General features: G+C 48.7%; 1 protein-coding gene across 1 annotated transcript in view; it reads right to left on the bottom strand.

The window, feature by feature from the left end:
• Positions 1-27,500, bottom strand: part of mrp1 (multidrug resistance protein 1) — a gene marked incomplete at its 5' end in the record, with an annotated part of 91,338 nt that overhangs the window by 31,046 nt on the left and 32,792 nt on the right. The window contains 18 exon segments of the mRNA NM_001168330.1: positions 259-416; positions 1,419-1,626; positions 2,302-2,419; positions 2,813-2,887; positions 3,908-3,914; positions 3,917-4,085; positions 5,534-5,701; positions 7,156-7,332; positions 8,013-8,209; positions 8,510-8,597; positions 8,734-8,880; positions 9,078-9,281; positions 19,023-19,115; positions 20,504-20,665; positions 20,960-21,137; positions 24,418-24,627; positions 25,083-25,214; positions 25,695-25,756. Of these exon segments, the coding sequence (NP_001161802.1) occupies positions 259-416; positions 1,419-1,626; positions 2,302-2,419; positions 2,813-2,887; positions 3,908-3,914; positions 3,917-4,085; positions 5,534-5,701; positions 7,156-7,332; positions 8,013-8,209; positions 8,510-8,597; positions 8,734-8,880; positions 9,078-9,281; positions 19,023-19,115; positions 20,504-20,665; positions 20,960-21,137; positions 24,418-24,627; positions 25,083-25,214; positions 25,695-25,756 (2,553 nt within the window).

The following is a 27,500-nucleotide window of genomic DNA, read 5'->3' on the forward strand; positions in this document are numbered from 1 at the left end:
ACTACTACTATTACTACTATACTACTACTACTATTACTACTATTACTACTATACTACTACTACTATTACTACTATTACTACTATACTACTACTACTATTACTACTATACTACTACTATTACTACTATTATTCACATCCTAGGTTCCCTGAGGATGTGTCTTTGAAAAAAGGCCATAGGAAACTAAGCACACACACACACACACACACACACACACACACACACACACACACACACACACACACACACACGGAACCCACCTCCTTGGAGAAGCGGTTCAGCAGGTTCCCTGAGGGTGTGACCTCGAAGAAGGCCATGGGGGAACGCAGGACGTTGTTGAGGAGGTCTAGGTGGAGGTGACGAGAAGCGATTATCCCCCCCAGAGAGATGGCCACTGTGGTGCCAAAGATAGACACACCTAGATGGGGAGAGATAGGGAGGGGAGTTAGAATAATGAAGGAATGGGGGAGAGATAGGGAGGGAAGTTAGTGAAATGAAGGAATGGGGGAGAGATAGGGAGAGGGGTTAGAGAAATGAAGGAATGGGGAGAGATAGGGAGAGGGGTTAGAGAAATGACGGAATGTGGGAGAGAGGTTAGAGAAATGAAGGAATGGGGAGAGATAGGGAGAGGGGTTAGAGAAATGACGGAATGTGGGAGAGAGGTTAGAGAAATGAAGGAATGTGGAGAGATAGGGAGAGGGGTTAGAGTAATGAAGGAATGGGGAGAGATAGGGAGAGGGGTTAGAGAAATGACGGAATGTGGGAGAGATAGGGAGAGGGGTTAGAGAAATGATGGAATGTGGGAGAGATAGGGAGAGGGGTTAGAGAAATGAAGGAATGTGGGAGAGATAGGGAGAGGGGTTAGAGAAATGAAGGAATGGGGAGAGAGGTTAGAGAAATGAAGGAATGGGGAGAGAGGTTAGAGAAATGAAGGAATGGGGAGAGATAGGGAGAGGGGTTAGAGAAATGAAGGAATGGGGAGAGATAGGGAGAGAGGTTAGAGAAATTAAGGAATGTGGGAGAGATAGGGAGAGGGGTTAGAGAAATGAAGTAATGGGGAGAGAGGTGAGATAAATGAAGGAATGTGGGAGAGAGGTTAGAGAAATGAAGGAATGGGGAGAGAGGTGAGAGAAATGAAGGAATGTGGGAGAGAGGTTAGAGAAATGAAGGAATTGGGGAGAGGGAAAGAGGTCAGAGAAATTAAGGAGTGGTGGGAGAGAGGGGGACCACACCTGTCTAACCACACCTGTCTCAATGACACCTCCCTAACCTTACCTGTCTAACCACACCTGTCTAACCACACCTGCTTAACCACACCTGTCCAACAACACTTGTCAAACCACACCTGTCCAACCCTGCAGCTCAGGTACAGGTCTTTAGTGACATCATCATAATCCTCCTTGCCCCGTCCCTAACCCACCTTGAGCGAACCCCAGGGCTCCGAACACGCCCAGTTTCAGGTCTGTGTCAATCTGGGTGCCGTTGATGATTGGATCGTCGGCCCAGACGCTAAGCCAATAGTTGTAGGCGAGGGAGGCGGCCTGCTGGAACGCATACAGGAAGACTATGGGGATGATCAGAGCCAGACCGATGGTCCTGAAGTACTCCACATACATCTCTAGTTTCACCTAGAGGGAGAGGGAGAGAGAGAGAGAAGGACAAAGAGAGAGAGAGAGGACAAAGAGAGAGAGACAGAGAGAGAGGAGAGAGAGAGAAGGACAAAGAGAGAGAGACAGAGAGAGAGGAGAGAGAGAGAAGGACAAAGAGAGAGAGAGAGAGCGAAAGAAAGAGAGAAGGACAAAGAGAGCGAGAGAGAGAGACAGAGAGAGAGAACACAGTAATTACTTCAGTACTCACCTTGCCTATGTTAGCCTTGTCTGTAGTCTGCCAGTAGGTATGTGTCAGTACTGCACCATTCACATCGTCTGTAGTCTGCCAGTAGGTATGTGTCAGTACTGCACCATTCACATCGTCTGTAGTCTGCCCAGTAGGTATGTGTCAGTACTGTACCATTCACCTTGTCTGTAGTCTGCCAGTAGGTATGTGTCAGTACTGTACCATTCACCTTGTCTGTGGTCTGTCAGTAGTTATGTGTCAGTTCTGCACCATTCACATTGTCTGTGGTCTGTCAGTAGGTATGTGTCAGTACTATACTACTCACCTTGTCTGTAGCATGTCAGTAGGTATGTGTTGGTACTGTGCTACTCACCCTGTATGTAGTCTGTCAGTGGTTATGTGTTGGTACTGTGCTACTCACCTTGTCTGTAATCTGTCAGTAGTTGTGTCAGTACTGTACTACTCACTCTTCCTGTGTTGGCCTTGTCAACCTCTGTCAGTTTCCCCAGGACTTCCTGCTTCTGGTCCTCTGTGTCTGAGATGGCCTCCATGGTCTGAATACTGGCACTACTCATCATGTCTCCACTGAGAGAGAGAGCGAGAGAGAGAGAGAGAGAGAATATAGAAGAGAGAGAAGATAGAAGAGAGAGAGAAGAGAGAAAATAGAGAGAGAGAAAGAGAAAAAATAGAGAGAGAGAGAGAGAGGGAGAGAGAGAAGAGAGAAAATAGAGAGAGAGAAAATAGAGAGAGAGAGAGAGAAGAGAGAGAGAAGAGAGAGAGAGAGAGAGCGAGAGAGAGAGAGATAGAGAATAGGTAAAAATGAGAATTGGTAAGACCTGCCCCCCCAGAGAGCTTTCTTGGAGCAGTGTTAAGCTGTCTGGCTCATAAACCTGGTACTGCCAACCCCAAATACCACAGCTAAGATGAACCCTCCTGTTGGCGACTCTCATTGTGTTTGTTGAAGGTCAGGAGTCATACCTAATGAGCTGCTCCTGAGAAAGATCGATGGAGAAGTCTGTCATACTCAGACGAGATACCGACTTCCTGGTTCCTGTAAACAACAACAACAACATGATGTCAGCAGAGTTTAGACATGGGTCCTTCCTGCCTTTCAGATGAAGGCTCAGTTTGGTAGTAATATCATGACAGAGTTCGGGCTAGGTAATGAAATGAGGAGCTCAGTTTGGTAGTAATATCATGACAGAGTTCGGGCTAGGTAATGAAATGAGGAGCTCAGTTTGGTAGTAATATCATGACAGAGTTCGGGCTAGGTAATGAAATGAGGAGCTCAGTTTGGTAGTAATATCATGACAGAGTTCGGGCTAGGTAATGGAATGAGGAGCTCAGTTTGGTAGTAATATCATGACAGAGTTCGGGCTAGGTAATGAAATGAGGAGCTCAGTTTGGTAGTAATATCATGACAGAGTTCGGGCTAGGTAATGAAATGAGGAGCTCAGTTTGGTAGTAATATCATGACAGAGTTCGGGCTAGGTAATGAAATGAGGAGCTCAGTTTGGTAGTAATATCATGACAGAGTTCAGGCTAGGTAATGAAATGAGGAGCTCAGTTTGGTAGTAATATCATGACAGAGTTCGGGCTAGGTAATGAAATGAGGAGCTCAGTTTGGTAGTAATATCATGACAGAGTTCGGGCTAGGTAATGAAATGAGGAGCTCAGTTTGGTAGTAATATCATGACAGAGTTCGGGCTAGGTAATGAAATGAGGAGCTCAGTTTGGTAGTAATATCATGACAGAGTTCGGGCTAGGTAATGAAATGAGGAGCTCAGTTTGGTAGTAATATCATGACAGAGTTCGGGCTAGGTAATGAAATGAGGAGCTCGGTTTGGTAGTAATATCATGACACCACCGATCAAAGCAATATTATTGACCAAACGTTCATATCCTTTTGTTGCAGGATTATTTTGCGGCGACAATAATGGTCAAATTAAGATCCTACACATGTAGTTTGTTTTGAATTAGCATCTACTAAACACCTCTCTAGCCAATCGAAACACTGCTTGATCACCAGGTGGTTGTAGCCTGTTGAATGTGTTCCATCTCACTCCTCACCTCTGTGTGAGCGCTCCTTGCGCTCGTTCCCGGCGAAGAGTCTTATGAACTCAGCGAAGGCCCCGTCACGTGCCATCAGCTCCAGGTAGGATCCCATCTCAGTGATCTCTCCCTCCACCATCACCAGGATCAGATCTGCCTGGGGCAGGAAGCTCAGACCGTGGGTCACCAAGACACGAGTCTGAAGGTTTAGAGAACACATGGTAGTCTGAAGGTTTATAGAGAACACATGGTAGTCTGAAGGTTTATAGAGAACACATGGTAGTCTGAAGGTTTAGAGAACACATGGTAGTCTGAAGGTTTAGAGAACACATGGTAGTCTGAAGGTTTAGAGAGAACACATGGTAGTCTGAAGGTTTATAGAGAACACATGGTAGTCTGAAGGTTTAGAGAGAACACATGGTAGTCTGAAGGTTTAGAGAGAACACATGGTAGTCAGAAGGTTTAGAGAACACATGGTAGTCTGAAGGTTTAGAGAACACATGGTAGTCTGAAGGTTTAGAGAACACATGGTAGTCTGAAGGTTTAGAGAACACATGGTAGTCTGAAGGTTTAGAGAGAACACATGGTAGTCAGAAGGTTTAGAGAACACATGGTAGTCTGAAGGTTTATAGAGAACACATGGTAGTCTGAAGGTTTAGAGAACACATGGTAGTCTGAAGGTTTAGAGAACACATGGTAGTCTGAAGGTTTAGAGAGAACACATGGTAGTCTGAAGGTTTATAGAGAACACATGGTAGTCTGAAGGTTTATAGAGAACACATGGTAGTCTGAAGGTTTAGAGAGAACACATGGTAGTCAGAAGGTTTAGAGAACACATGGTAGTCTGAAGGTTTAGAGAGAACACATGGTAGTCTGAAGGTTTAGAGAGAACACATGGTAGTCAGAAGGTTTAGAGAACACATGGTAGTCTGAAGGTTTAGAGAACACATGGTAGTCTGAAGGTTTAGAGAGAACACATGGTAGTCAGAAGGTTTAGAGAACACATGGTAGTCTGAAGGTTTATAGAGAACACATGGTAGTCTGAAGGTTTAGAGAACACATGGTAGTCTGAAGGTTTAGAGAACACATGGTAGTCAGACTGCATAAATCAGAAACAGCCTTAGGCCGGGATTCAATACCAGTTTGTCAGCGATGCTAGTTTTAAAGGCACTGTTCCCCCTGTTCACAATGAGACCACATTCACAGTAAATGCTGCAGATGTTTACTGCACTGTTCCCCCTGTTCACAGTGAGACCACATTCACAGTAAATGCTGCAGATGTTTACTGCACTGTTCCCCGAAATGACTTTTAATTGGAGTATTGTCCAAATCTGAGATCATATTGAATACCAGCGATACAGCAGAGAGTTAACACACACACACACACACACACACACACACACACACACACACACACACACACACACTCAACACTCAACACTCAACACACAGACAATGAACACACAGACACTGAACACCCACCCAAACTGAACACACAGACAATGAACACACAGACACTGAACACACACCCAAACTGAACACACAGACACTGAACACGCAGACACTGAACACTTGTAGTTTGTGTCTTTATGGAACGTTTACACACATGAATGTTGAACACACCACTGTTGTCTGTTAAATAATAACCTGGTCTTTGAGCAGTCCTTCAGCACCAAACACCCTCTCGAAGATGTGTTGACCCACGTGGGCGTCGACGGCAGACAGAGGGTCGTCTAGGAGATAGACGTCAGCCTTCCTGTACACGGCCCTGGCCAGACTGACTCTCTGCTTCTGACCACCTGATAGATTCAGACCCTGGGATGGGGAGGAGGAGGAGGAGAAGGAGTGTGAGGGGGAGGGAGAGAGAGGGGAGGGAGAGGGAGGGAGGGTGAGGGTGAGAAGGAGTGTGAGGGAGCGGGAGAGAGGGGGAGGGAGGGGGGGAAGAAGGAGTGTGAGGGAGAGGGAGAGAGGGTGAGGGAGGGTGAGGGGGAGAAGGAGTGTGAGGGAGAGGGAGAGAGGGGGAGGGAGGGGGGGAGAAGGAGTGTGAAGGGGAGGGAGAGAGGGGAGGTAGGGAGGGAGGGAGAGAGGGGAGGTAGGGAGGGAGAGGGAGAGAGAGAGGGCGAGGGAGGGGGAGAAGGAGAAGGAGGGAGGGGATGGGAGGAGGGAGAGGGAGGGAGAGAGAGGGGGGAAGGACGGGGAGGAGGAGAAGGAGGAGAAGGAGAAGGAGGGAGAGGATGGGAGGATGGAGAGGGAGGGAGAGAGAGGGGGGGAGGGACGGGGAGGAGGGGAAGGAGGAGAAGGAGAAGGAGGGAGCGGATGGGATGAGGGAGAGGGAGGGATAGAGAGGGGGGGAGGGACGGGGAGGAGGGGAAGGAGGAGAAGGAGAAGGAGGGAGCGGATGGGAGGATGGAGAGGGAGGGAGAGAGAGGGGGGGAGGGACGGGGAGGAGGAGAAGGAGGAGAAGGAGAAGGAGGGAGAGGATGGGAGGATGGAGAGGGAGGGAGAGAGAGGGGGGGAGGGACGGGGAGGAGGAGAAGGAGGAGAAGGAGAAGGAGGGAGAGGATGGGAGGATGGAGAGGGAGGGAGAGACAGAAGGGAGACACGGAGAGAGAACATATCAGTTAGTGGCCAGACTGACTCTCTGCTTCTGACCCACTGATACGTTCAGACTCTGGGGAGAGAAAGGACAACCTTGATTTAATGATTAGTTTCTCTATCTGCAGGATAAAACCTTCATGAGGTAAAGTAAACTACACTCATACAAGTAAATGAACGAATGAACGGACGTATACATGAATGAACTAATGAATGAATGAATCAACTAATCAATCAATCAACTGATCAACCAATCAAACAATCAGGGATCACACAGTAAAGAACAGGGATGTTAATGAACCTTCTCCCGATCTAACCCTAACGCTAACAGTAACCTTAACCTTAACCCTAACCGCCACCAGACTTGCTCCTGTGCTCACAATCTCCCTGATCTAACCCTAACCCCCACCAGACCCCCTCCTGTTCTCACCTTCTCCCTGATCTAACCTTAACCCCCACCAGACCCCCTCCTGTCCTCACCTTCTCCCCGATCTAACCCTAACCCCCACCAGACCCCCTCCTGTCCTCACCTTCTCCCTGATCTAACCCTAACCCCCACCAGACCCCCTCCTGTCCTCACCTTCTCCCTGATCTAACCCCGACCAGACCCCCTCCTGTCCTCACCTTCTTCCCGATCTAACCCTAACCCCCACCAGACCCCCTCCTGTCCTCACCTTCTCCCCGATCTCAGTGCCGTCTCCAGCAGGCAGGATCTCCAGGTCTGGCAGCAGGGCGCAGGCCTCCACCACTCTGTGGTACCAGCTCTCCTTCCTCTCCTGACCAAACACTATGTTGTCTTTCAGCGTGGCATTCTGGATCCACGCCTGCTGAGGTACATAGGCCACAGAGCCCTGGAGAGAGAGAGAGAGAGGGAGAGAGAGAGAGAGAGAGAGAGGGGGGAGGAGAGAGAGAGAGAGAGGGAGAGAGAGATAGTGGGAGAGAGGGAGAGAGGGAGAGAGGGAGAGAGAGAGTGAGGGAGAGAGAGAGATAGTGGGGGAGAGAGTGGGGGAGAGGGTGAACGAGAGAGTGGGGGAGAGAGAGCGAGAGAGTGGGGGAGAGAGAGCGAGAGAGTGGGGGAGAGAGAGAGATAGAGAGGGAGACACAGAGACACAGAGAGAGAGACACAGACAGAGAGAGAGAGACAAGAGAGACACAGAGAGGGAGAGAGAAAGAGACAAGAGACACAGAGAGACACAGAGAGAGAGAGAGAGAGAGAGAGAGAGAGATGGAGAGCAAGAGGGAGAGAAGGGGGAGAGAGAGTGATAGAGAGAGAGAGAGAGAGAGAGAGAGAGAGGGAGAGAGAGAGACAAGAGAGACAAAGAGAGACACAGAGAGGGAGAGAGAGAGACAAGAGAGACAAAGAGAGACACAGAGAGGGAGAGAGAGAGAGAGACACAGAGAGACACAGAGAGAGAGAGAGACACCAGGTAGGTGATATTAATTATGAGGTAGAACAGGAAACCAGCAGTACTCTGGGCCTCCAGGAATGGAGTTTGACACCCTTGTACTAAGGTATTGTAGCAGTACCTACCTTGACTGAGACGTGACCACTCCTCTTCTCTGTCTCCCCAAGCATGGCTGATAGCAGGGAGGACTTCCCACTCCCGACATGTCCCACCACAGCTACCAGAGATCCCTTCTTCACCCTCACGTTGATCCTCATCAGGCAGGGAGGACCTTCCTTAGACCAGCCAAACGTACCGCTGTCTATCACTACCCCATCACCATCTGGTAGGGAGAGGGAGGGAGGGAGGGAGGGAGGGAGGGAGGGAGGGAGGGAGGGAGGGAGGAGAGGGGGAGTAAGATGTGGAGAGAGAGAGAGAAGAGGGTAGAGGGGTAGAGAAACCGAGATATGTAGTAAAAATAAAATAAAAACATAAACATCACAGTTTTGAGAGAAACCCTTTTCCTTTTCTGTTTGTGTGTCTGTCTGTCTGTCTGTCTGTGCGTGCGTGCGTGTGTGTGTGTGTGTCTGTCTGTCTGTCTGTCTGTCTGTCTGTGCGTGCGTGCGTGTGTGCGTGTTCCCACCAGGGCTGTATGGTTCTCTATCTACGTCGTCAGGCTTCAGCTCATCCTGGCACAGGAACTTTCCCAGACGCCTCAGAGAGACAACGGCCTGCAACACACAAACACTTTCATGAAAGACATTTCAAATGATTTTCCAATCATCCGTTAATGATATGCCTTGTGGCCAGGGCCACATTGTTTTGTTCGGTCCCTTAGTGATGACATCACCGTGACCCCTGACTGACCTGCATGGTGGTGCTCATAGCGAAGGGCAGCTGGCTGAGGGGCGTCTTCAAAATGTGGATGAGAGCCATGGAAACGAACACCTTCTGGGCGTCGAGGATGTTCCTGTCGTCGACGACGACGTAGACGCCGAACATGGAGAACGCTATCTGTAGGAGCACAGGACATGGTTATGACAGCCTTATGAAGGGTTATGTAGCCTTATGTAGTAGTCTCTTATGTAGTCTCAGGTCAGGAAACCGGTTCGGAGTTAAGTGGAGATGGAGATTATTGATAACGTATTGATAGTGACATCTGTAATGTTTATGACAGGCTTACGAAGGCTCTACGACAGGTCGTAACTCACCAGGAAGGATGATGAGTTGAAGGAGGCGATGGAGATGGAGTAAAGGACCTGGGACCTCTTCAGGGCATTGAGTTCTTTTTCCCGGTAACCCAGAACCCTCTCCAGGAAGGCCTGTTCCCAGGCGTAGAACTTCAGGATCTTAATCCCACTCAGGATCTCATTCATCAGCTTGATCCTGCTGTCTGTATAGCGCATCTGGACTTCCTGGAAACACCCACCCGGGAACACAGAGTAGGGAATTAGTACGGAATATGGAATTCAGAACACTGAACATGGAATTCAGAACACGGAATATGGAATTCAGAACACTGAATATGGAATTCAGAACACGGAATATGGAATTCAGAACACTGAATATGGAATTCAGAACAGTGAATATGGAATTCAGAACACTGAATATGGAATTCAGAACACTGAATATGAAATAAGGAATACTGAATATGGAATTCAGAACAGTGAATATGGAATAAGGAACAGTGAATATGGAATAAGGAATACTGAATATGGAATTCAGAACACTGAATATGGAATAAGGAATACTGAATATAGAATTCAGAACACTGAATATGGAATTCAGAACACTGAATATGGCATAAGGAATACTGAATATGGAATTCAGAACACTGAATATGGCATAAGGAATACTGAATATGGAATTCAGAACACTGAATATGGCATAAGGAATACTGAATATGTAATTCAGAACACTGAATATGGCATAAGGAATACTGAATATGGAATTTTTACCCCCAAGCCATAAGACTCCTGAACAGGTAATCAAATGACTACCCAGACGATTTGCATTGTGTGCCCCCCCCAACCCCTCTTTTTACACTGCTGCTACTCTCTGTTTATCATATATGCATAGTCACTATAACTATACATTCATGTACATACTACCTCAACTGGGCCGACCAACCAGTGCTCCCGCACATTGGTTAACCGGGCTATCTGCGTTGTGTCCCAGCCACCCCTCTTTTACGTAGCCTCTCTACTGTATATAGCCTCTCTACTGTATATAGCCTCTCTACTGTATATAACCTCTCTACTGTATATAGCCTCTCTACTGTATATAGCCTCTCTACTGTTTATAGCCTCTCTACTGTTATAGCCTCCCTACTGTATATAGCCTCTCTACTGTATATAGCCTCTCTACTGTATATAGCCTCTCTACTGTATATAGCCTCTCTACTGTATATAGCCTCTCTACTGTTATAGCCTCCCTACTGTATATAGCCTCTCTACTGTATATAGCCTCTCTACTGTATATAGCCTCTCTACTGTATATAGCCTCTCTACTGTATATAGCCTCTCTACTGTATATAGCCTCTCTACTGTATATAGCCTCACTACTGTATATAGCCTCTCTACTGTATATAGCCTCTCTACTGTATGTAGCCTCACTACTGTATATAGCCTCTCTACTGTATATAGCCTCTCTACTGTATATAGCCTCTCTACTGTATATAGCCTCTCTACTGTTATAGCCTCCCTACTGTATATAGCCTCTCTACTGTATATAGCCTCTCTACTGTATATAGCCTCTCTACTGTATATAGCCTCTCTACTGTATATAGCCTCTCTACTGTATATAGCCTCACTACTGTATATAGCCTCTCTACTGTATATAGCCTCTCTACTGTATATAGCCTCTCTACTGTATATAGCCTCTCTACTGTATATAGCCTCTCTACTGTTTATAGCCTCTCTACTGTTATAGCCTCCCTACTGTATATAGCCTCTCTACTGTATATAGCCTCTCTACTGTATATAGCCTCTCTACTGTATATAGCCTCTCTACTGTATATAGCCTCTCTACTGTATATAGCCTCTCTACTGTTATAGCCTCCCTACTGTATATAGCCTCTCTACTGTATATAGCCTCTCTACTGTATATAGCCTCTCTACTGTATATAGCCTCACTACTGTATATAGCCTCTCTACTGTATATAGCCTCTCTACTGTATATAGCCTCTCTACTGTATATAGCCTCTCTACTGTTATAGCCTCCCTACTGTATATAGCCTCTCTACTGTATATAGCCTCTCTACTGTATATAGCCTCTCTACTGTATATAGCCTCTCTACTGTATATAGCCTCTCTACTGTATATAGCCTCACTACTGTATATAGCCTCTCTACTGTATATAGCCTCTCTACTGTATATAGCCTCTCTACTGTATATAGCCTCTCTACTGTATATAGCCTCTCTACTGTTTATAGCCTCTCTACTGTTATAGCCTCCCTACTGTATATAGCCTCTCTACTGTATATAGCCTCTCTACTGTATATAGCCTCTCTACTGTATATAGCCTCTCTACTGTATATAGCCTCTCTACTGTATATAGCCTCTCTACTGTTATAGCCTCCCTACTGTATATAGCCTCTCTACTGTATATAGCCTCTCTACTGTATATAGCCTCTCTACTGTATATAGCCTCTCTACTGTATATAGCCTCTCTACTGTATATAGCCTCTCTACTGTATATAGCCTCTCTACTGTATATAGCCTCTCTACTGTTATAGCCTCCCTACTGTATATAGCCTCTCTACTGTATATAGCCTCTCTACTGTATATAGCCTCTCTACTGTATATAGCCTCTCTACTGTATATAGGCTCTCTACTGTATATAGCCTCACTACTGTATATAGCCTCTCTACTGTATATAGCCTCTCTACTGTATATAGCCTCACTACTGTATATAGCCTCTCTACTGTATATAGCCTCTCTACTGTATATAGCCTCTCTACTGTATATAGCCTCTCTACTGTTATAGCCTCCCTACTGTATATAGCCTCTCTACTGTATATAGCCTCTCTACTGTATATAGCCTCTCTACTGTATATAGCCTCACTACTGTATATAGCCTCTCTACTGTATATAGCCTCTCTACTGTATATAGCCTCTCTACTGTATATAGCCTCTCTACTGTATAAAGCCTCTCTACTGTATATAGCCTCACTACTGTATATAGCCTCTCTACTGTATATAGCCTCACTACTGTATATAGCCTCTACTGTATATAGCCTCTACTGTATATAGCCTCCCTACTGTATATAGCCTCTACTGTATATAGCCTCTCTACTGTATATAGCCTCTCTACTGTATATAGCCTCTCTACTGTATATAACCTCTCTACTGTATATAGCCTCTATACTGTATATAGCCTCTCTACTGTATATAGCCTCTACTGTATATAGCCTCTCTACTGTATATAGCCTCTCTACTGTATATAGCCTCTATACTGTATATAGCCTCTACTGTATATAGCCTCTACTGTATTTAGCCTCTCTACTGTATATAGCCTCTCTACTGTATATAGCCTCACTACTGTATATAGCCTCTCTACTGTATATAGCCTCTCTACTGTATATAGCCTCTCTACTGTATATAGCCTCTCTACTGTATATCGCCTCTCTACTGTATATAGCCTCTCTACTGTATATAGCCTCTCTACTGTATATAGCCTCTCTACTGTATATAGCCTCTACTGTATATAGCCTCCCTACTGTATATAGCCTCCCTACTGTATATAGCCTCTCTACTGTATATAGCCTCTCTACTGTATATAGCCTCTCTACTGTATATAGCCTCTCTACTGTATATAGCCTCTCTACTGTATATAGCCTCACTACTGTATATAGCCTCTCTACTGTATATAGCCTCTCTACTGTATATAGCCTCTCTACTGTATATAGCCTCTCTACTGTATATAGCCTCACTACTGTATATAGCCTCTCTACTGTATATAGCCTCACTACTGTATATAGCCTCTACTGTATATAGCCTCTACTGTATATAGCCTCCCTACTGTATATAGCCTCTACTGTATATAGCCTCTCTACTGTATATAGCCTCTCTACTGTATATAGCCTCTCTACTGTATATAACCTCTCTACTGTATATAGCCTCTATACTGTATATAGCCTCTCTACTGTATATAGCCTCTACTGTATATAGCCTCTCTACTGTATATAGCCTCTCTACTGTATATAGCCTCTATACTGTATATAGCCTCTACTGTATATAGCCTCTACTGTATTTAGCCTCTCTACTGTATATAGCCTCTCTACTGTATATAGCCTCACTACTGTATATAGCCTCTCTACTGTATATAGCCTCTCTACTGTATATAGCCTCTCTACTGTATATAGCCTCTCTACTGTATATCGCCTCTCTACTGTATATAGCCTCTCTACTGTATATAGCCTCTCTACTGTATATAGCCTCTCTACTGTATATAGCCTCTACTGTATATAGCCTCCCTACTGTATATAGCCTCTCTACTGTATATAGCCTCTCTACTGTATATAGCCTCTCTACTGTATATAGCCTCTCTACTGTATATAGCCTCTCTACTGTATATAGCCTCTCTACTGTATATAGCCTCTCTACTGTATATAGCCTCTACTGTATATAGCCTCTCCACTGTATATAGCCTCTCTACTGTATATAGCCTCTACTGTATATAGCCTCTCTACTGTATATAGCCTCTCTACTGTATATAGCCTCTCTACTGTATATAGCCTCTCTACTGTATATAGCCTCTACTGTATATAGCCTCTACTGTATATAGTCTCTACTGTATATAGCCTCTCTACTGTATATAGCCTCTCTACTGTATATAGCCTCTCTACTGTATATAGCCCCTACTGTATATAGCCCCTACTGTATATAGCCTCTACTGTATATAGCCTCTCTACTGTATATAGCCTCTCTACTGTATATAGCCTCTACTGTATATAGCCTCTACTGTATATAGCCTCTACTGTATATAGCCTCTCTACTGTATATAGCCTCTCTACTGTATATAGCCTCTACTGTATATTGACTCTACTGTATATAGCCTCTACTGTATATAGCCTCTACTGTATATAGACTCTACTGTATATAGCCTCTACTGTATATAGCCTCTCCACTGTATATAGCCTCACTACTGTATATAGCCTCTACTGTATATAGCCTCTCTACTGTATATAGCCTCTCTACTGTATATAGCCTCTCTACTGTATATAGCCTCTCTACTGTATATAGCCTCTCTACTGTATATAGCCTCCCTACTGTATATAGCCTCTCTACTGTATATAGCCTCTCTACTGTATATAGCCTCTCTACTGTATATAGCCTCCCTACTGTATATAGCCTCTACTGTATATAGACTGTCTTTTTACTGTTGTTTTATTTCTTTACCTACTTACTGTCCACCTACTACCTTTTTAAAGAGAGGTTAGATAAATCAGGTCAATTACATCTGCACAGTTTTACGCCATAGAGGATTTAATAACGCCACAGGGAACACAAGTCAGCATGCCTGGTTAATAACGCCACAGGGAACACAAGTCAGCATGCCTGGACATTACAACAGCGTTAGTACACAATGACAAAGAGCAGTGTGTGGTTGGATGCCCTGTTTCCTCACAACACATCCCAGCCTATCAGAGCAGTGTGTGGTTGGATGCCCTGTTTCCTCACAACACATCCCAGCCTATCAGAGCAGTGTGTGGTTCCTCACAACACATCCCAGCCTATCAGAGCAGTGTGTGGTTCCTCACAACACATCCCAGCCTATCAGAGCAGTGTGTGGTTCCTCACAACACATCCCAGCCTATCAGAGCAATGCCCTGTTTCCTCACAACACATCCCAGCCTATCAGAGCAGTGTATATAGAGATCAGCCACGTATCAAGTCTCTGACAGGGTCCTGAGGGGGACTAAGGAGAGCCTCTGACAGGGTCCTGAGGGGGACTAAGGAGAGCCTCTGACAGGGTACTGAGGGGGACTAAGGAGAGCCTCTGACAGGGTCCTGAGGGGGACTAAGGAGAGCCTCTGACAGGGTACTGAGGGGGACTAAGGAGAGTCTCTGACAGGGTACTGAGGGGGACTAAGGAGAGTCTCTGACAGGGTACTGAAGGGGACTAAGGAGAGTCTCTGACAGGGTACTGAGGGGGACTAAGGAGAGCCTCTGACAGGGTCCTGAGGGGGACTAAGGAGAGCCTCTGACAGGGTACTGAGGGGGACTAAGGAGAGTCTCTGACAGGGTCCTGAGGGGGACTAAGGAGAGCCTCTGACAGGGTCCTGAGGGGGACTAAGGAGAGTCTCTGACAGGGTCCTGAGGGGGACTAAGGAGAGTCTCTGACAGGGTCCTGAGGGGGACTAAGGAGAGCCTCTGACAGGGTACTGAGGGGGACTAAGGAGAGTCTCTGACAGGGTCCTGAGGGGGACTAAGGAGATCAGCCACGTATCAAGTCTCTGACAGGGTACTGAGGGGGACTAAGGAGAGCCTCTGACAGGGTACTGAGGGGGACTAAGGAGAGTCTCTGACAGGGTCCTGAGGGGGACTAAGGAGAGTCTCTGACAGGGTACTGAGGGGGACTAAGGAGAGCCTCTGACAGGGTCCTGAGGGGGACTAAGGAGAGCCTCTGACAGGGTCCTGAGGGGGACTAAGGAGAGCCTCTGACAGGGTCCTGAGGGGGACTAAGGAGAGTCTCTGACAGGGTCCTGAGGGGGACTAAGGAGATCAGCCACGTATCAAGTCTCTGACAGGGTACTGAGGGGGACTAAGGAGAGCCTCTGACAGGGTACTGAGGGGGACTAAGGAGAGTCTCTGACAGGGTCCTGAGGGGGACTAAGGAGAGTCTCTGACAGGGTACTGAGGGGGACTAAGGAGAGCCTCTGACAGGGTCCTGAGGGGGACTAAGGAGAGCCTCTGACAGGGTCCTGAGGGGGACTAAGGAGAGCCTCTGACAGGGTCCTGAGGGGGACTAAGGAGAGCCTCTGACAGGGTCCTGAGGGGGACTAAGGAGAGTCTCTGACAGGGTCCTGAGGGGGACTAAGGAGAGTCTCTGACAGGGTCCTGAGGGGGACTAAGGAGATCAGCCACGTATCAAGTCTCTGACAGGGTACTGAGGGGGACTAAGGAGAGCCTCTGACAGGGTACTGAGGGGGACTAAGGAGAGTCTCTGACAGGGTCCTGAGGGGGACTAAGGAGAGCCTCTGACAGGGTCCTGAGGGGGACTAAGGAGAGCCTCTGACAGGGTCCTGAGGGGGACTAAGGAGAGTCTCTGACAGGGTCCTGAGGGGGACTAAGGAGAGCCTCTGACAGGGTCCTGAGGGGGACTAAGGAGAGCCTCTGACAGGGTCCTGAGGGGGACTAAGGAGAGTCTCTGACAGGGTCCTGAGGGGGACTAAGGAGAGCCTCTGACAGGGTCCTGAGGGGGACTAAGGAGAGTCTCTGACAGGGTCCTGAGGGGGACTAAGGAGAGTCTCTGACAGGGTCCTGAGGGGGACTAAGGAGATCAGCCACGTATCAAGTCTCTGACAGGGTACTGAGGGGGACTAAGGAGAGCCTCTGACAGGGTACTGAGGGGGACTAAGGAGAGTCTCTGACAGGGTCCTGAGGGGGACTAAGGAGAGCCTCTGACAGGGTCCTGAGGGGGACTAAGGAGAGCCTCTGACAGGGTCCTGAGGGGGACTAAGGAGAGTCTCTGACAGGGTCCTGAGGGGGACTAAGGAGAGCCTCTGACAGGGTCCTGAGGGGGACTAAGGAGAGTCTCTGACAGGGTCCTGAGGGGGACTAAGGAGAGCCTCTGACAGGGTCCTGAGGGGGACTAAGGAGAGCCTCTGACAGGGTCCTGAGGGGGACTAAGGAGAGTCTCTGACAGGGTCCTGAGGGGGACTAAGGAGAGTCTCTGACAGGGTACTGAGGGGGACTAAGGAGAGCCTCTGACAGGGTCCTGAGGGGGACTAAGGAGAGCCTCTGACAGGGTCCTGAGGGGGACTAAGGAGAGTCTCTGACAGGGTCCTGAGGGGGACTAAGGAGAGCCTCTGACAGGGTCCTGAGGGGGACTAAGGAGATCAGGGAGTCTGTTTATAATATTTAGGAGTAGTGTTACTACCAACGATCAGTTATCTGACTAAATATGTGTGTCTGTGTGTGTGTCTGTGTGTGTGTCTGTGTGTGTGTCTGTGCCTGTGTGTCTGTGTGTGTGTCTGTGTGTGTGTCTGTGTGTGTGTCTGTGCCTGTGTGTCTGTGTGTGTGTGTGTCTGTGTGTCTGTGTGTGTGTGTGTCTGTGTGTGTGTGTGTGTGTGTGTGTGTGTGTGTGTGTGTGTGTGTGTGTGTGTGTGTGTGTGTGTGTGTGTGTGTGTGTGTGTGTGTGCGTGCGTGCGTGCGTGCGTGCGTGCGTGCGTGCGTGCGTGCGTGCGTGCGTGCGTGCGTGCGTGCGTGCGTGCGAGCGAGCGAGTGAGTGAGTGAGTGTTTCTGTTTTTACTATCCAGGAGGGGACCATCATTTCTAGGAAGGGAAGGATAGTAAAACAAGGAACATTTTGTCGGTCCGCACAAGGAAAAAGGCTATTTTAGGCGTTATGGGTTAGATTTAGGGTTGGGGTCAGGAGTTAGGGGTTGTGGTCAGAAGTCAGGGTTAGGGGTTGGGGTCAGGGTCAGGGTTAGGGGTCAGGAGTCAGGGTTAGGGGTTGGGGTCAGGGTCAGGAGTCAGGGTTAGGGGTTGTGGTCAGGAGTCAGGGTTAGGGGTTGGGGTCAGGGTCAGGAGTCAGGGTCAGGAGTCAGGGTTAGGGGTCAGGGTCAGGAGTCAGGGTTAGGGGTTGGGGTCAGGAGTCAGGGTTAGGGGTTGGGGTCAGGGTCAGGAGTCAGGGTTAGGGGTTGGGGTCAGGAGTCAGGGTTAGGTGTTGGGGTCAGGGTCAGGAGTCAGGGTTAGGGGTTGGGGTCAGGGTCAGGAGTCAGGAGTCAGGGTTGGGGTCAGGGTCAGGAGTCAGGGTTAGGGGTTGGGGTCAGGAGTCGGGGTTGGGGTCAGGGTCAGGAGTTGGGGTCAGGGTCAGGAGTTAGGGTTAGGGGTTGGGGTCAGGGTCAGGAGTCAGGGTTGGGGTCAGGGTCAGGGGTTGGGGTCAGGGTCAGGGGTTGGGGTCAGGGTCAGGAGTCAGGGTTGGGGTCAGAAGTCAGGGTTAGGAGTTGGGGTCAGGAGTCAGGGTTAGAGGTTGGGGTCAGGAGTCAGGGTTAGGGGTTGGGGTCAGGAGTCAGGGTTAGGGGTTGGGGTCAGGAGTAGGGGTTAGGAGTTGGGGTTAGGAGTCAGGGTTATGAGTTGGGGTCAAGAGTCAGGGTTAGGGGTTGGGGTCAGGAGTCAGGGTGAGGAGTCAGGGTTAGGGGTTGGGGTTAGGGGTTAGGGTTAGGGTCAGGGTTAGGGGTCAGGGTTGGGGGTCAGGGTCAGGGTTAGGGGTTAGGGTCAGGGTCAGGGGTCAGGGTCAGGGTTAGGGGTTGGGTTCAGGGTTAGGGGTTAGGGGTTAGGGTTTGGGGTCAGGGTTAGGGGTTAGGGGTTAGGGTTTGGGGTCAAGGTTAGGGGTTAGGGTCAGGGGTTGGGGTCAGGGTTAGGGGTTGCAGTCAGGGTTGGGGTCAGGGTTAGGGGTTAGGAGTCAGGGTTAGGGGTTGGGGTCAGAAGTCAGGGTTAGGAGTCAGGGTTAGGGTTTGGGGTCAGGGTTAGGGGTTGGAGTCAGGGTTAGGGGTTGGGGTCAGGAGTCAGTGTTAGGAGTCAGGGTTAGGGGTTGGGGTTAGGGGTTAGGAGTCAGGGTTAGGGGTTGGGGTCAGCAGTCAGGGTTAGGAGTCAGGGTTAGGGTTTGTGGTCAGGGTTAGGGGTTGGGGTGAGGTCCCGTGTGACTCAGCTGGTAGAGCATTGCTCTTGCAACACCAGGGTTGTGTGTTTGATTCCCGCTGGGGACCAGTAAGAATGGAGATGTACTCAGTCACTAATGTAAGTCTCTCTGGATAAGAGCATCTGATAAGTGACCTATATGTTTAAGTCTAGAGGGTAAATTTAGGAATGGGAATCAACTGTTTGGTCATCACGAGGATAGTAAAACAAACGTGTGTGTGTGTGTGTGTGTGTGTGTGTGTGTGTGTGTGTGTGTGTGTGTGTGTGTGTGTGTGTGTGTCAACTGACCTGCAGCTTGCTCCTCATCTTGGCGATGAAGCCGTTGAGAGGAAAGATAAGGATCACCGTGGCGATGCCGGCTAGGGCTGACGGACCCAGAAGCTGTTAGATACAGGAGAGGACAGAGAGCTATCTCAATGAGAGCAGGAGAGGGGTAACAACAGTGTGTGTTCTACCTACCTGCCACAGGAAGTAGAGACAGAGAGCTATCTCAATGGGAGCAGGAGAGGGGTAACAACAGTGTGTGTTCTACCTACCTGCCACAGGAAGTAGAGACAGAGAGATATCTCAATGGGAGCAGGAGAGGGGTAACAACAGTGTGTGTTCTACCTACCTGCCACAGGAAGTAGAGACAGAGAGCAATCTCAATGGGAGCAGGAGAGGGGTAACAACAGTGTGTGTTCTACCTACCTGCCACAGGAAGTAGAGACAGAGAGCTATCTCAATGGGAGCAGGAGAGGGGTAACAACAGTGTGTGTTCTACCTACCTGCCACAGGAAGTAGAGACAGAGAGATATCTCAATGGGAGCAGGAGAGGGGTAACAACAGTGTGTGTTCTACCTACCTGCCACAGGAAGTAGAGACAGAGAGCAATCTCAATGGGAGCAGGAGAGGGGTAACAACAGTGTGTGTTCTACCTACCTGCCACAGGAAGTAGTGACAGAGAGCTATCTCAATGGGAGCAGGAGAGGGGTAACAACAATGTGTGTTCTACCTACCTGCCACAGGAAGTAGAGACAGAGAGCTATCTCAATGGGAGCAGGAGAGGGGTAACAACAGTGTGTGTTCTACCTACCTGCCACAGGAAGTAGAGACAGAGAGATATCTCAATGGGAGCAGGAGAGGGGTAACAACAGTGTGTGTTCTACCTACCTGCCACAGGAAGTAGAGACAGAGAGCTATCTCAATGGGAGCAGGAGAGGGGTAACAACAGTGTGTGTTCTACCTACCTGCCACAGGAAGTAGAGACAGAGAGCTATCTCAATGGGAGCAGGAGAGGGGTAACAACAGTGTGTGTTCTACCTACCTGCCACAGGAAGTAGAGACAGAGAGCTATCTCAATGGGAGCAGGAGAGGGGTAACAACAGTGTGTGTTCTACCTACCTGCCACAGGAAGTAGAGACAGAGAGCTATCTCAATGGGAGCAGGAGAGGGGTAACAACAGTGTGTGTTCTACCTACCTGCCACAGGAAGTAGAGACAGAGAGCTATCTCAATGGGAGCATGGGGAGGGGTAACAACAGTGTGTGTTCTACCTACCTGCCACAGGAAGTAGAGACAGAGAGCTATCTCAATGGGAGCAGGAGAGGGGTAACAACAGTGTGTGTTCTACCTACCTGCCACAGGAAGTAGAGACAGAGAGCTATCTCAATGGGAGCAGGAGAGGGGTAACAACAGTGTGTGTTCTACCTACCTGCCACAGGAAGTAGAGACAGAGAGCTATCTCAATGGGAGCAGGAGAGGGGTAACAACAGTGTGTGTTCTACCTACCTGCCACAGGAAGTAGAGACAGAGAGCTATCTCAATGGGCGCCACCCACACAGCGTTAAAATACACCACCATGTCCATGAGCTTCTGAGTGTCGGCTGACACCAGGTTAACAATCTCTCCCACGGTACAGGACTGCCGCGCTGCACTGCTGATCACTAGAGACTACAGGGGGGGAGGGAGGAGGGGAGAAAGACAGACAGACAGACAGACAGACAGACAGTGTTAGAGTGTTAACCACCTAAAAGGAGACGCCCCCCGTCCCCCCCCGTCCCTTTGTATGTTGTAGTCTGATCATTCGTTTGTTGTTTTCTTCCTGTATGAAATGTGCAAATTGTATTAAATCATTTCCATTCAGTCTTTGCTGCCATTAATACACTGTAATGCTTCTAAAATGGTATGATTAAAAAACCATCCTCTCTCTCTCTTCTCGTTGTCTCTTTCTCTCTCTCTCCGTACCTTCCTGTAGACCAAGCCCATGACAGCGGTCTTCACCCTCATTCCCACGGTGAAGCAGGAGTACATGTACTGATGGTTGAACAGGGACTGGAGGCTGGACAGGAGGAACAACAGGAAGGCAAACATGAAGCCCTTCCACAGGTCGCTGTCCTGGTCACGCATGAACCCCAGGAGGAGGCTGGAGGGGGAGGAGGAACAACAGGAAGGTAAACATGAACCCCAGGAGGAGGCTGGAGGGGGAGGAGGAAAAACATGGTTTTACATGATGCTATGTTCCAGAGACAAACTGAGAAACTGAGATGTACTTAAATAATTTGGGCTGTATACTCCTACACACCTGTATTGATGCACCAGGGTGCTATTTGGGACCCAGAGAGGGTTCTGTAGGGTGTGTAAATTAGGGTGTTATTTGGGACCCAGTAGGGTTCTGTAGGGTGTGTAAATTAGGGGGCTATTTGGGACCCAGAGAGGGTTCTGTAGGGTGTGTAAATTAGGGGGCTATTTGGGACCAAGACAGTGTTCTGTAGGGTGTGTAAACTAGGGGGCTATTTGGGACCCAGAGAGGGTTCTGTAGGGTGTGTAGATTAGGGGGTTATTTGGGACACAGAGAGGGTTCTGTAGGGTGTGTAAATTAGGGGGCTATTTGGGACCCATACAGGGTTCTGTAGGGTGTGTAAATTAGGGGGCTATTTGGGACCCAGACAGGGTTCTGTAGGGTGGGTAAATTAGGGTGTTATTTGGGACCCAGTAGGGTTATGTAGGGTGTGTAAATTAGGGGGCTATTTGGGACCCAGACAGGGTTCTGTAGGGTGTGTAAATTAGGGGGCTATTTGGGACCCAGACAGGGTTCTGTAGGGTGTGTAAATTAGGGGGTTATTTGGGACCCAGTAGGGTTCTGTAGGGTGTGTAAATTAGGGTGCTATTTGGGACTCAGAGAGGGTTCTGTAGGGTGGGTAAATTAGGGGGTTATTTAGGACCCAGAGAGGGTTTGTAGGGTGTGCAAATTAGGGTGTTATTTGGGACGCAGACAGGGTTTTGTAGGGTGGGTAAATTAAGGTGTTATTTGGGACCCAGACAGGGTTTGTAGGGTGGGTAAATTAGGGGGTTATTTGGGACCCAGAGCGGGTTTTGTAGGGTGTGTAAATTAGGGTGTTATTTGGGACTCAGACAGGGTTCTGTAGGGTGGGTAAATTAGGGGGTTATTTGGGAACCAGAGAGGGTTTTGTAGGGTGGGTAAATTAGGGTGTTATTTGGGACTCAGACAGGGTTTGTAGGGTGGGTAAATTAGGGGGTTATTGGGACCCAGAGAGGGTTTTGTAGGGTGGGTAAATTAGGGTGTTATTTGGGACCCAGAGAGGGTTTTGTAGGGTGGGTAAATTAGGGGGTTATTTGGGACCCAGAGAGGGTTTGTAGGGTGGTTAAATTAGGGGTTATTTGGGACCCAGACAGGGTTTGTAGGGTGGGTAAATTAGGGGGTTATTTGGGACCCAGACAGGGTTTGTAGGGTGGGTAAATTAGGGGGCTATTTGGGACCCAGACAGGGTTCTGTAGGGTGGGTAAATTAGGGTGTTATTTGGGACCCAGTAGGGTTATGTAGGGTGTGTAAATTAGGGGGCTATTTGGGACCCAGACAGGGTTCTGTAGGGTGTGTAAATTAGGGGGCTATTTGGGACCCAGACAGGGTTCTGTAGGGTGTGTAAATTAGGGGGTTATTTGGGACCCAGTAGGGTTCTGTAGGGTGTGTAAATTAGGGTGCTATTTGGGACTCAGAGAGGGTTCTGTAGGGTGGGTAAATTAGGGGGTTATTTAGGACCCAGAGAGGGTTTGTAGGGTGGGTAAATTAGGGGGTTATTTGGGACCCAGAGCGGGTTTTGTAGGGTGTGTAAATTAGGGTGTTATTTGGGACTCAGACAGGGTTCTGTAGGGTGGGTAAATTAGGGGGTTATTTGGGAACCAGAGAGGGTTTTGTAGGGTGGGTAAATTAGGGTGTTATTTGGGACTCAGACAGGGTTTGTAGGGTGGGTAAATTAGGGGGTTATTGGGACCCAGAGAGGGTTTTGTAGGGTGGGTAAATTAGGGTGTTATTTGGGACCCAGAGAGGGTTTTGTAGGGTGGGTAAATTAGGGGGTTATTTGGGACCCAGAGAGGGTTTGTAGGGTGGTTAAATTAGGGGTTATTTGGGACCCAGACAGGGTTTGTAGGGTGGGTAAATTAGGGGGTTATTTGGGACCCAGACAGGGTTTGTAGGGTGGGTAAATTAGGGGGCTATTTGGGACCCAGACAGGGTTCTGTAGGGTGGGTAAATTAGGGTGTTATTTGGGACCCAGTAGGGTTATGTAGGGTGTGTAAATTAGGGGGCTATTTGGGACCCAGACAGGGTTCTGTAGGGTGTGTAAATTAGGGGGCTATTTGGGACCCAGACAGGGTTCTGTAGGGTGTGTAAATTAGGGGGTTATTTGGGACCCAGTAGGGTTCTGTAGGGTGTGTAAATTAGGGTGCTATTTGGGACTCAGAGAGGGTTCTGTAGGGTGGGTAAATTAGGGGGTTATTTAGGACCCAGACAGGGTTTGTAGGGTGGGTAAATTAGGGGGTTATTTGGGACCCAGAGAGGGTTTTGTAGGGTGTGTAAATTAGGGTGTTATTTGGGACTCAGACAGGGTTTGTAGGGTGGGTAAATTAGGGGGTTATTGGGACCCAGAGAGGGCTTTGTAGGGTGGGTAAATTAGGGTGTTATTTGGGACCCAGAGAGGGTTTTGTAGGGTGGGTAAATTAGGGGGTTATTTGGGACCCAGAGAGGGTTTGTAGGGTGGTTAAATTAGGGGTTATTGGGACCCAGAGAGGGTTTTGTAGGGTGGGTAAATTAGGGTGTTATTTGGGACCCAGAGAGGGTTTTGTAGGGTGGGTAAATTAGGGGGTTATTTGGGACCCAGAGAGGGTTTGTAGGGTGGTTAAATTAGGGGTTATTTGGGACCCAGACAGGGTTTGTAGGGTGGGTAAATTAGGGTGTTATTTGGGACCCAGACAGGGTTTGTAGGGTGGGTAAATTAGGGTGTTATTTGGGACCCAGACAGGGTTTGTAGGGTGGGTAAATTAGGGGGTTATTTGGGACTCAGACAGGGTTTGTAGGGTGGGTAAATTAGGGGGTTATTTGGGACCCAGACAGGGTTTGTAGGGTGGGTAAATTAGGGGGTTATTTGGGACTCAGACAGGGTTTGTAGGGTGGGTAAATGTAAAATAGAGAATGGGTGAGGAGCAACAATGTGTTTGTGATGTCCTAACGTTGACCAGGGTCCACACACTCTCTCCTGGGTCAACGTAGTGTCCTAACGTTGACCAGGGTCCACACACTCTCTCCTGGGTCAACGTAGTGTCCTAACGTTGACCAGGGTCCACGCACTCTCTCCTGGGTCAACGTAGTGTCCTAACATTGACCAGGGTCCACACACTCTGGGTCTCACCTGAGCACCTGTGGTATGGAGAACATGAAGGCGTCGTGGAAGACGAGGAAGAGGGTCCCTTTGAGGAAGAAAGGTCCGAAGCTCCGAGCCAGAACTCTGAAGAGACAGAACCCTGAGTTCTGTTCCTGTCTCAGCTTCTTCAACAGCTGGGTCTGTTCTGTGGGTTTAGGACCTGTAGGACGGCAGCCAGACAGACTACACTCCTCCTTTCTGGTGAAGGGAGATATTAAACAGCTGGGTCTGTTCTGTGGGTTTAGGACTCACCGTATGTAGTGTGTAGGGTGTGGTGTGTAGGGTGTGGTGTGTAGGGTGTGGTGTGTAGGGTGTGGTGTGTAGGGTGTGGTGTGTAGGGTGTGGTGTGTAGGGTGTAGGGTGTAGGGTGTAGTGTGTAGGGTGTGGTGTGTAGGGTGTGGTGTGTAGGGTGTAGTGTGTTGTGTGTGGGTTGTAGTGTGTAGGGTGTAGTGTGTAGGGTGTAGTGTGTAGGGTGTAGGGTGTAGGGTGTAGTGTGTAGGGTGTGGTGTGTAGGGTGTGGTGTGTAGGGTGTAGTGTGTAGGGTGTGGTGTGTAGGGTGTGGTGTGTAGGGTGTGGTGTGTAGGGTGTAGTGTGTAGGGTGTGGTGTGTAGGGTGTGGTGTGTAGTGTGTAGGGTGTAGTGTAGTAGTCTTACTGTTGTAGTTTAGTACACTCTCTGGCCCAGTCAATCTCCAGGTCTGCTATAATACAGGCTGAAGAGTCTTCTTCTCTAAGACACCAGAGATCCTCTGCCTGCAGGGGAGTACGATAACCCCTAATAACCAACCTGACAGAGGAGAGGAGAGGAGAGGAGGAGGAGGAGGAGGAGGAGGAAGAGGAGGAGGAGGAGGAGGAGGGAGGAGGAGGAAGAGGAGGAGGAGGAGAAGGAAGAGGAGGAGGAGGAGGAGGAGGAGGAGGAGGGAGGAGGAGGAGGAGGAGAAGGAAGAGGAGGAGGAAGAGGAGGAGGAGGAGGAGGGAGGAGGAGGAAGAGGAGGAGGAGGAGAAGGAAGAGGAGGAGGAGGAGGAGGAGGAGGAGGAGGAGGAGGAGGAGAGGAGGAGGAGGAGGGAGGAGGAGGAGAAGGAAGAGGAGAGGAGGAGGAGGAGGGGGGATGAGGAGGAGGGATGAGGAGGAGGGGGAGGGAGGGAGGGAGGGAGGGAAAAGGAGATTAACAACATCTGATAAATGGCATATATTGATTATTCAGTTTCCCCTATAATTACACATCTCATGTCCATCATTGTAACAATTCAAGGCTGCAAGTCTTACCCTCCAAACCACCAGAAGAGCATCTTAGAGAGGAAAGAGGCGTCCTCCACTGGACAGGGGTTCTGTAGGGGATAACACACAGGGTCTTAGGCCCAGATTCATTCAAAGCATGTTCTACCACTGTGAAAGCACCTTCTACCACTGTGAAAGCACCTTCTACCGCTGTGAAAGCAACGTCTACCGCTGTGAAAGCACCAAAGCACCTTCTACCACTGTGAAAGAACCTTCTACCACTGTGAAAGCATCTTCTACCGCTGTGAAAGCACCTTCTACCGCTGTGAAAGCACCTTCTACCGCTGTGATAGCACCTTCTACCGCTGTGAAAGCACCTTCTACCGCTGTGAAAGCACCTTCTACCACTGTGAAAGCACCTTCTACAGCTATGAAAGCACCTTCTACCACTGTGAAAGCACCTTCTACCGCTGTGAAAGCAACGTCTACCGCTGTGAAAGCACCTTCTACCGCTGTGAAAGCACCTTCTACCACTGTGAAAGCACCTTCTACAGCTGTGAAAGCACCTTCTACCGCTGTGAAAGCACCTTCTACCGCTGTGAAAGCACCTTCTACCACTGTGAAAGCACCTTCTACCACTGTGAAAGCACCTTCTACCGCTGTGAAAGCAGCTTCTACCACTGTGAAAGCACCTTCTACCGCTGTGATAGCACCTTCTACCGCTGTGAAAGCACCTTCTACCGCTGTGAAAGCACCTTCTACCACTGTGAAAGCACCTTCTACCGCTGTGAAAGCACCTTCTACCACTGTGAAAGCACCTTCTACAGCTGTGAAAGCACCTTCTACCACTGTGAAAGCACCTACTACCGCTGTGAAAGCACCTTCTACCACTGTGAAAGCACCTTCTACAGCTGTGAAAGCACCTTCTACAGCTGTGATAGCACCTTCTACCGCTGTGAAAGCACCTTCTACCGCTGTGAAAGCACCTTCTACCGCTGTGAAAGCACCTTCTGCCGCTGTGAAAGCGTGTTTTACCACTGCGCACTGAGCAGCCCACAATACGCCTTGTAAAGGGCATTTCCCCAACCTTCGCAGAGATCCCCATTCATGACAAATGCTGCTGATGTTGGCTCAAGGGTAAATGACCTTTTAAAGTCACTTCCTACATGGCCTGAACAAGAGCAATGTGTTGGTCTGTCAATGCAGTCTGATTGAATCCTGGCCTTGGTGTCTTCATGTAATCCTGATTGTATTCAAATGAATATAACGCTGACTACTAAAAACCACATCCTTTAGGAGGTATAACCTCACTTCTACCTTATTGTTGCTGTGTTTGTCTATGTTTGTCTGTGAATGTCTGTGTTTGTCTGTGTTTGTCTGTGTTTGTCTGTGTTTGTCTGTGATTGTCTGTGATTGTCTGTGTTTGTCTGGGTTTGTCTGTGTTTGTCTGTGTTTGTCTACATTTGGCTGTGTTGTGTACATTTCAGAAGGTGTGTGTGTCTGTGCTGGGTACCTTTCTGTAGGTGTGTGTGTGTCTGTGCTGGGTACCTTTCTGTAGGTGTGTGTGTGTGTGTGTCTGTGCTGGGTACCTTTCTGTAGGTGTGTGTGTGTGTGTGTGTGTGTCTGTGCTGGGTACCTTTCTGTAGGTGTGTGTGTGTCTGTGCTGGGTACCTTTCTGTAGGTGTGTGTGTGTCTGTGCTGGGTACCTTTCTGTAGGTGTGTGTGTGTCTGTGCTGGGTACCTTTCTGTAGGTGTGTGTGTCTGTGCTGGGTACCTTTCTGAAGGTGTGTGTGTGTGTGTGCTGGGTACCTTTCTGTAGGTGTGTGTGTCTGTGCTGGGTACCTTTCTGAAGGT

The sequence above is a fragment of the Oncorhynchus mykiss genome, chromosome 13 (genome assembly GCF_057628025.1).
Source record: "Oncorhynchus mykiss isolate SJ-2025 chromosome 13, ASM5762802v1, whole genome shotgun sequence".
Taxonomy (NCBI): domain Eukaryota; kingdom Metazoa; phylum Chordata; class Actinopteri; order Salmoniformes; family Salmonidae; genus Oncorhynchus; species Oncorhynchus mykiss.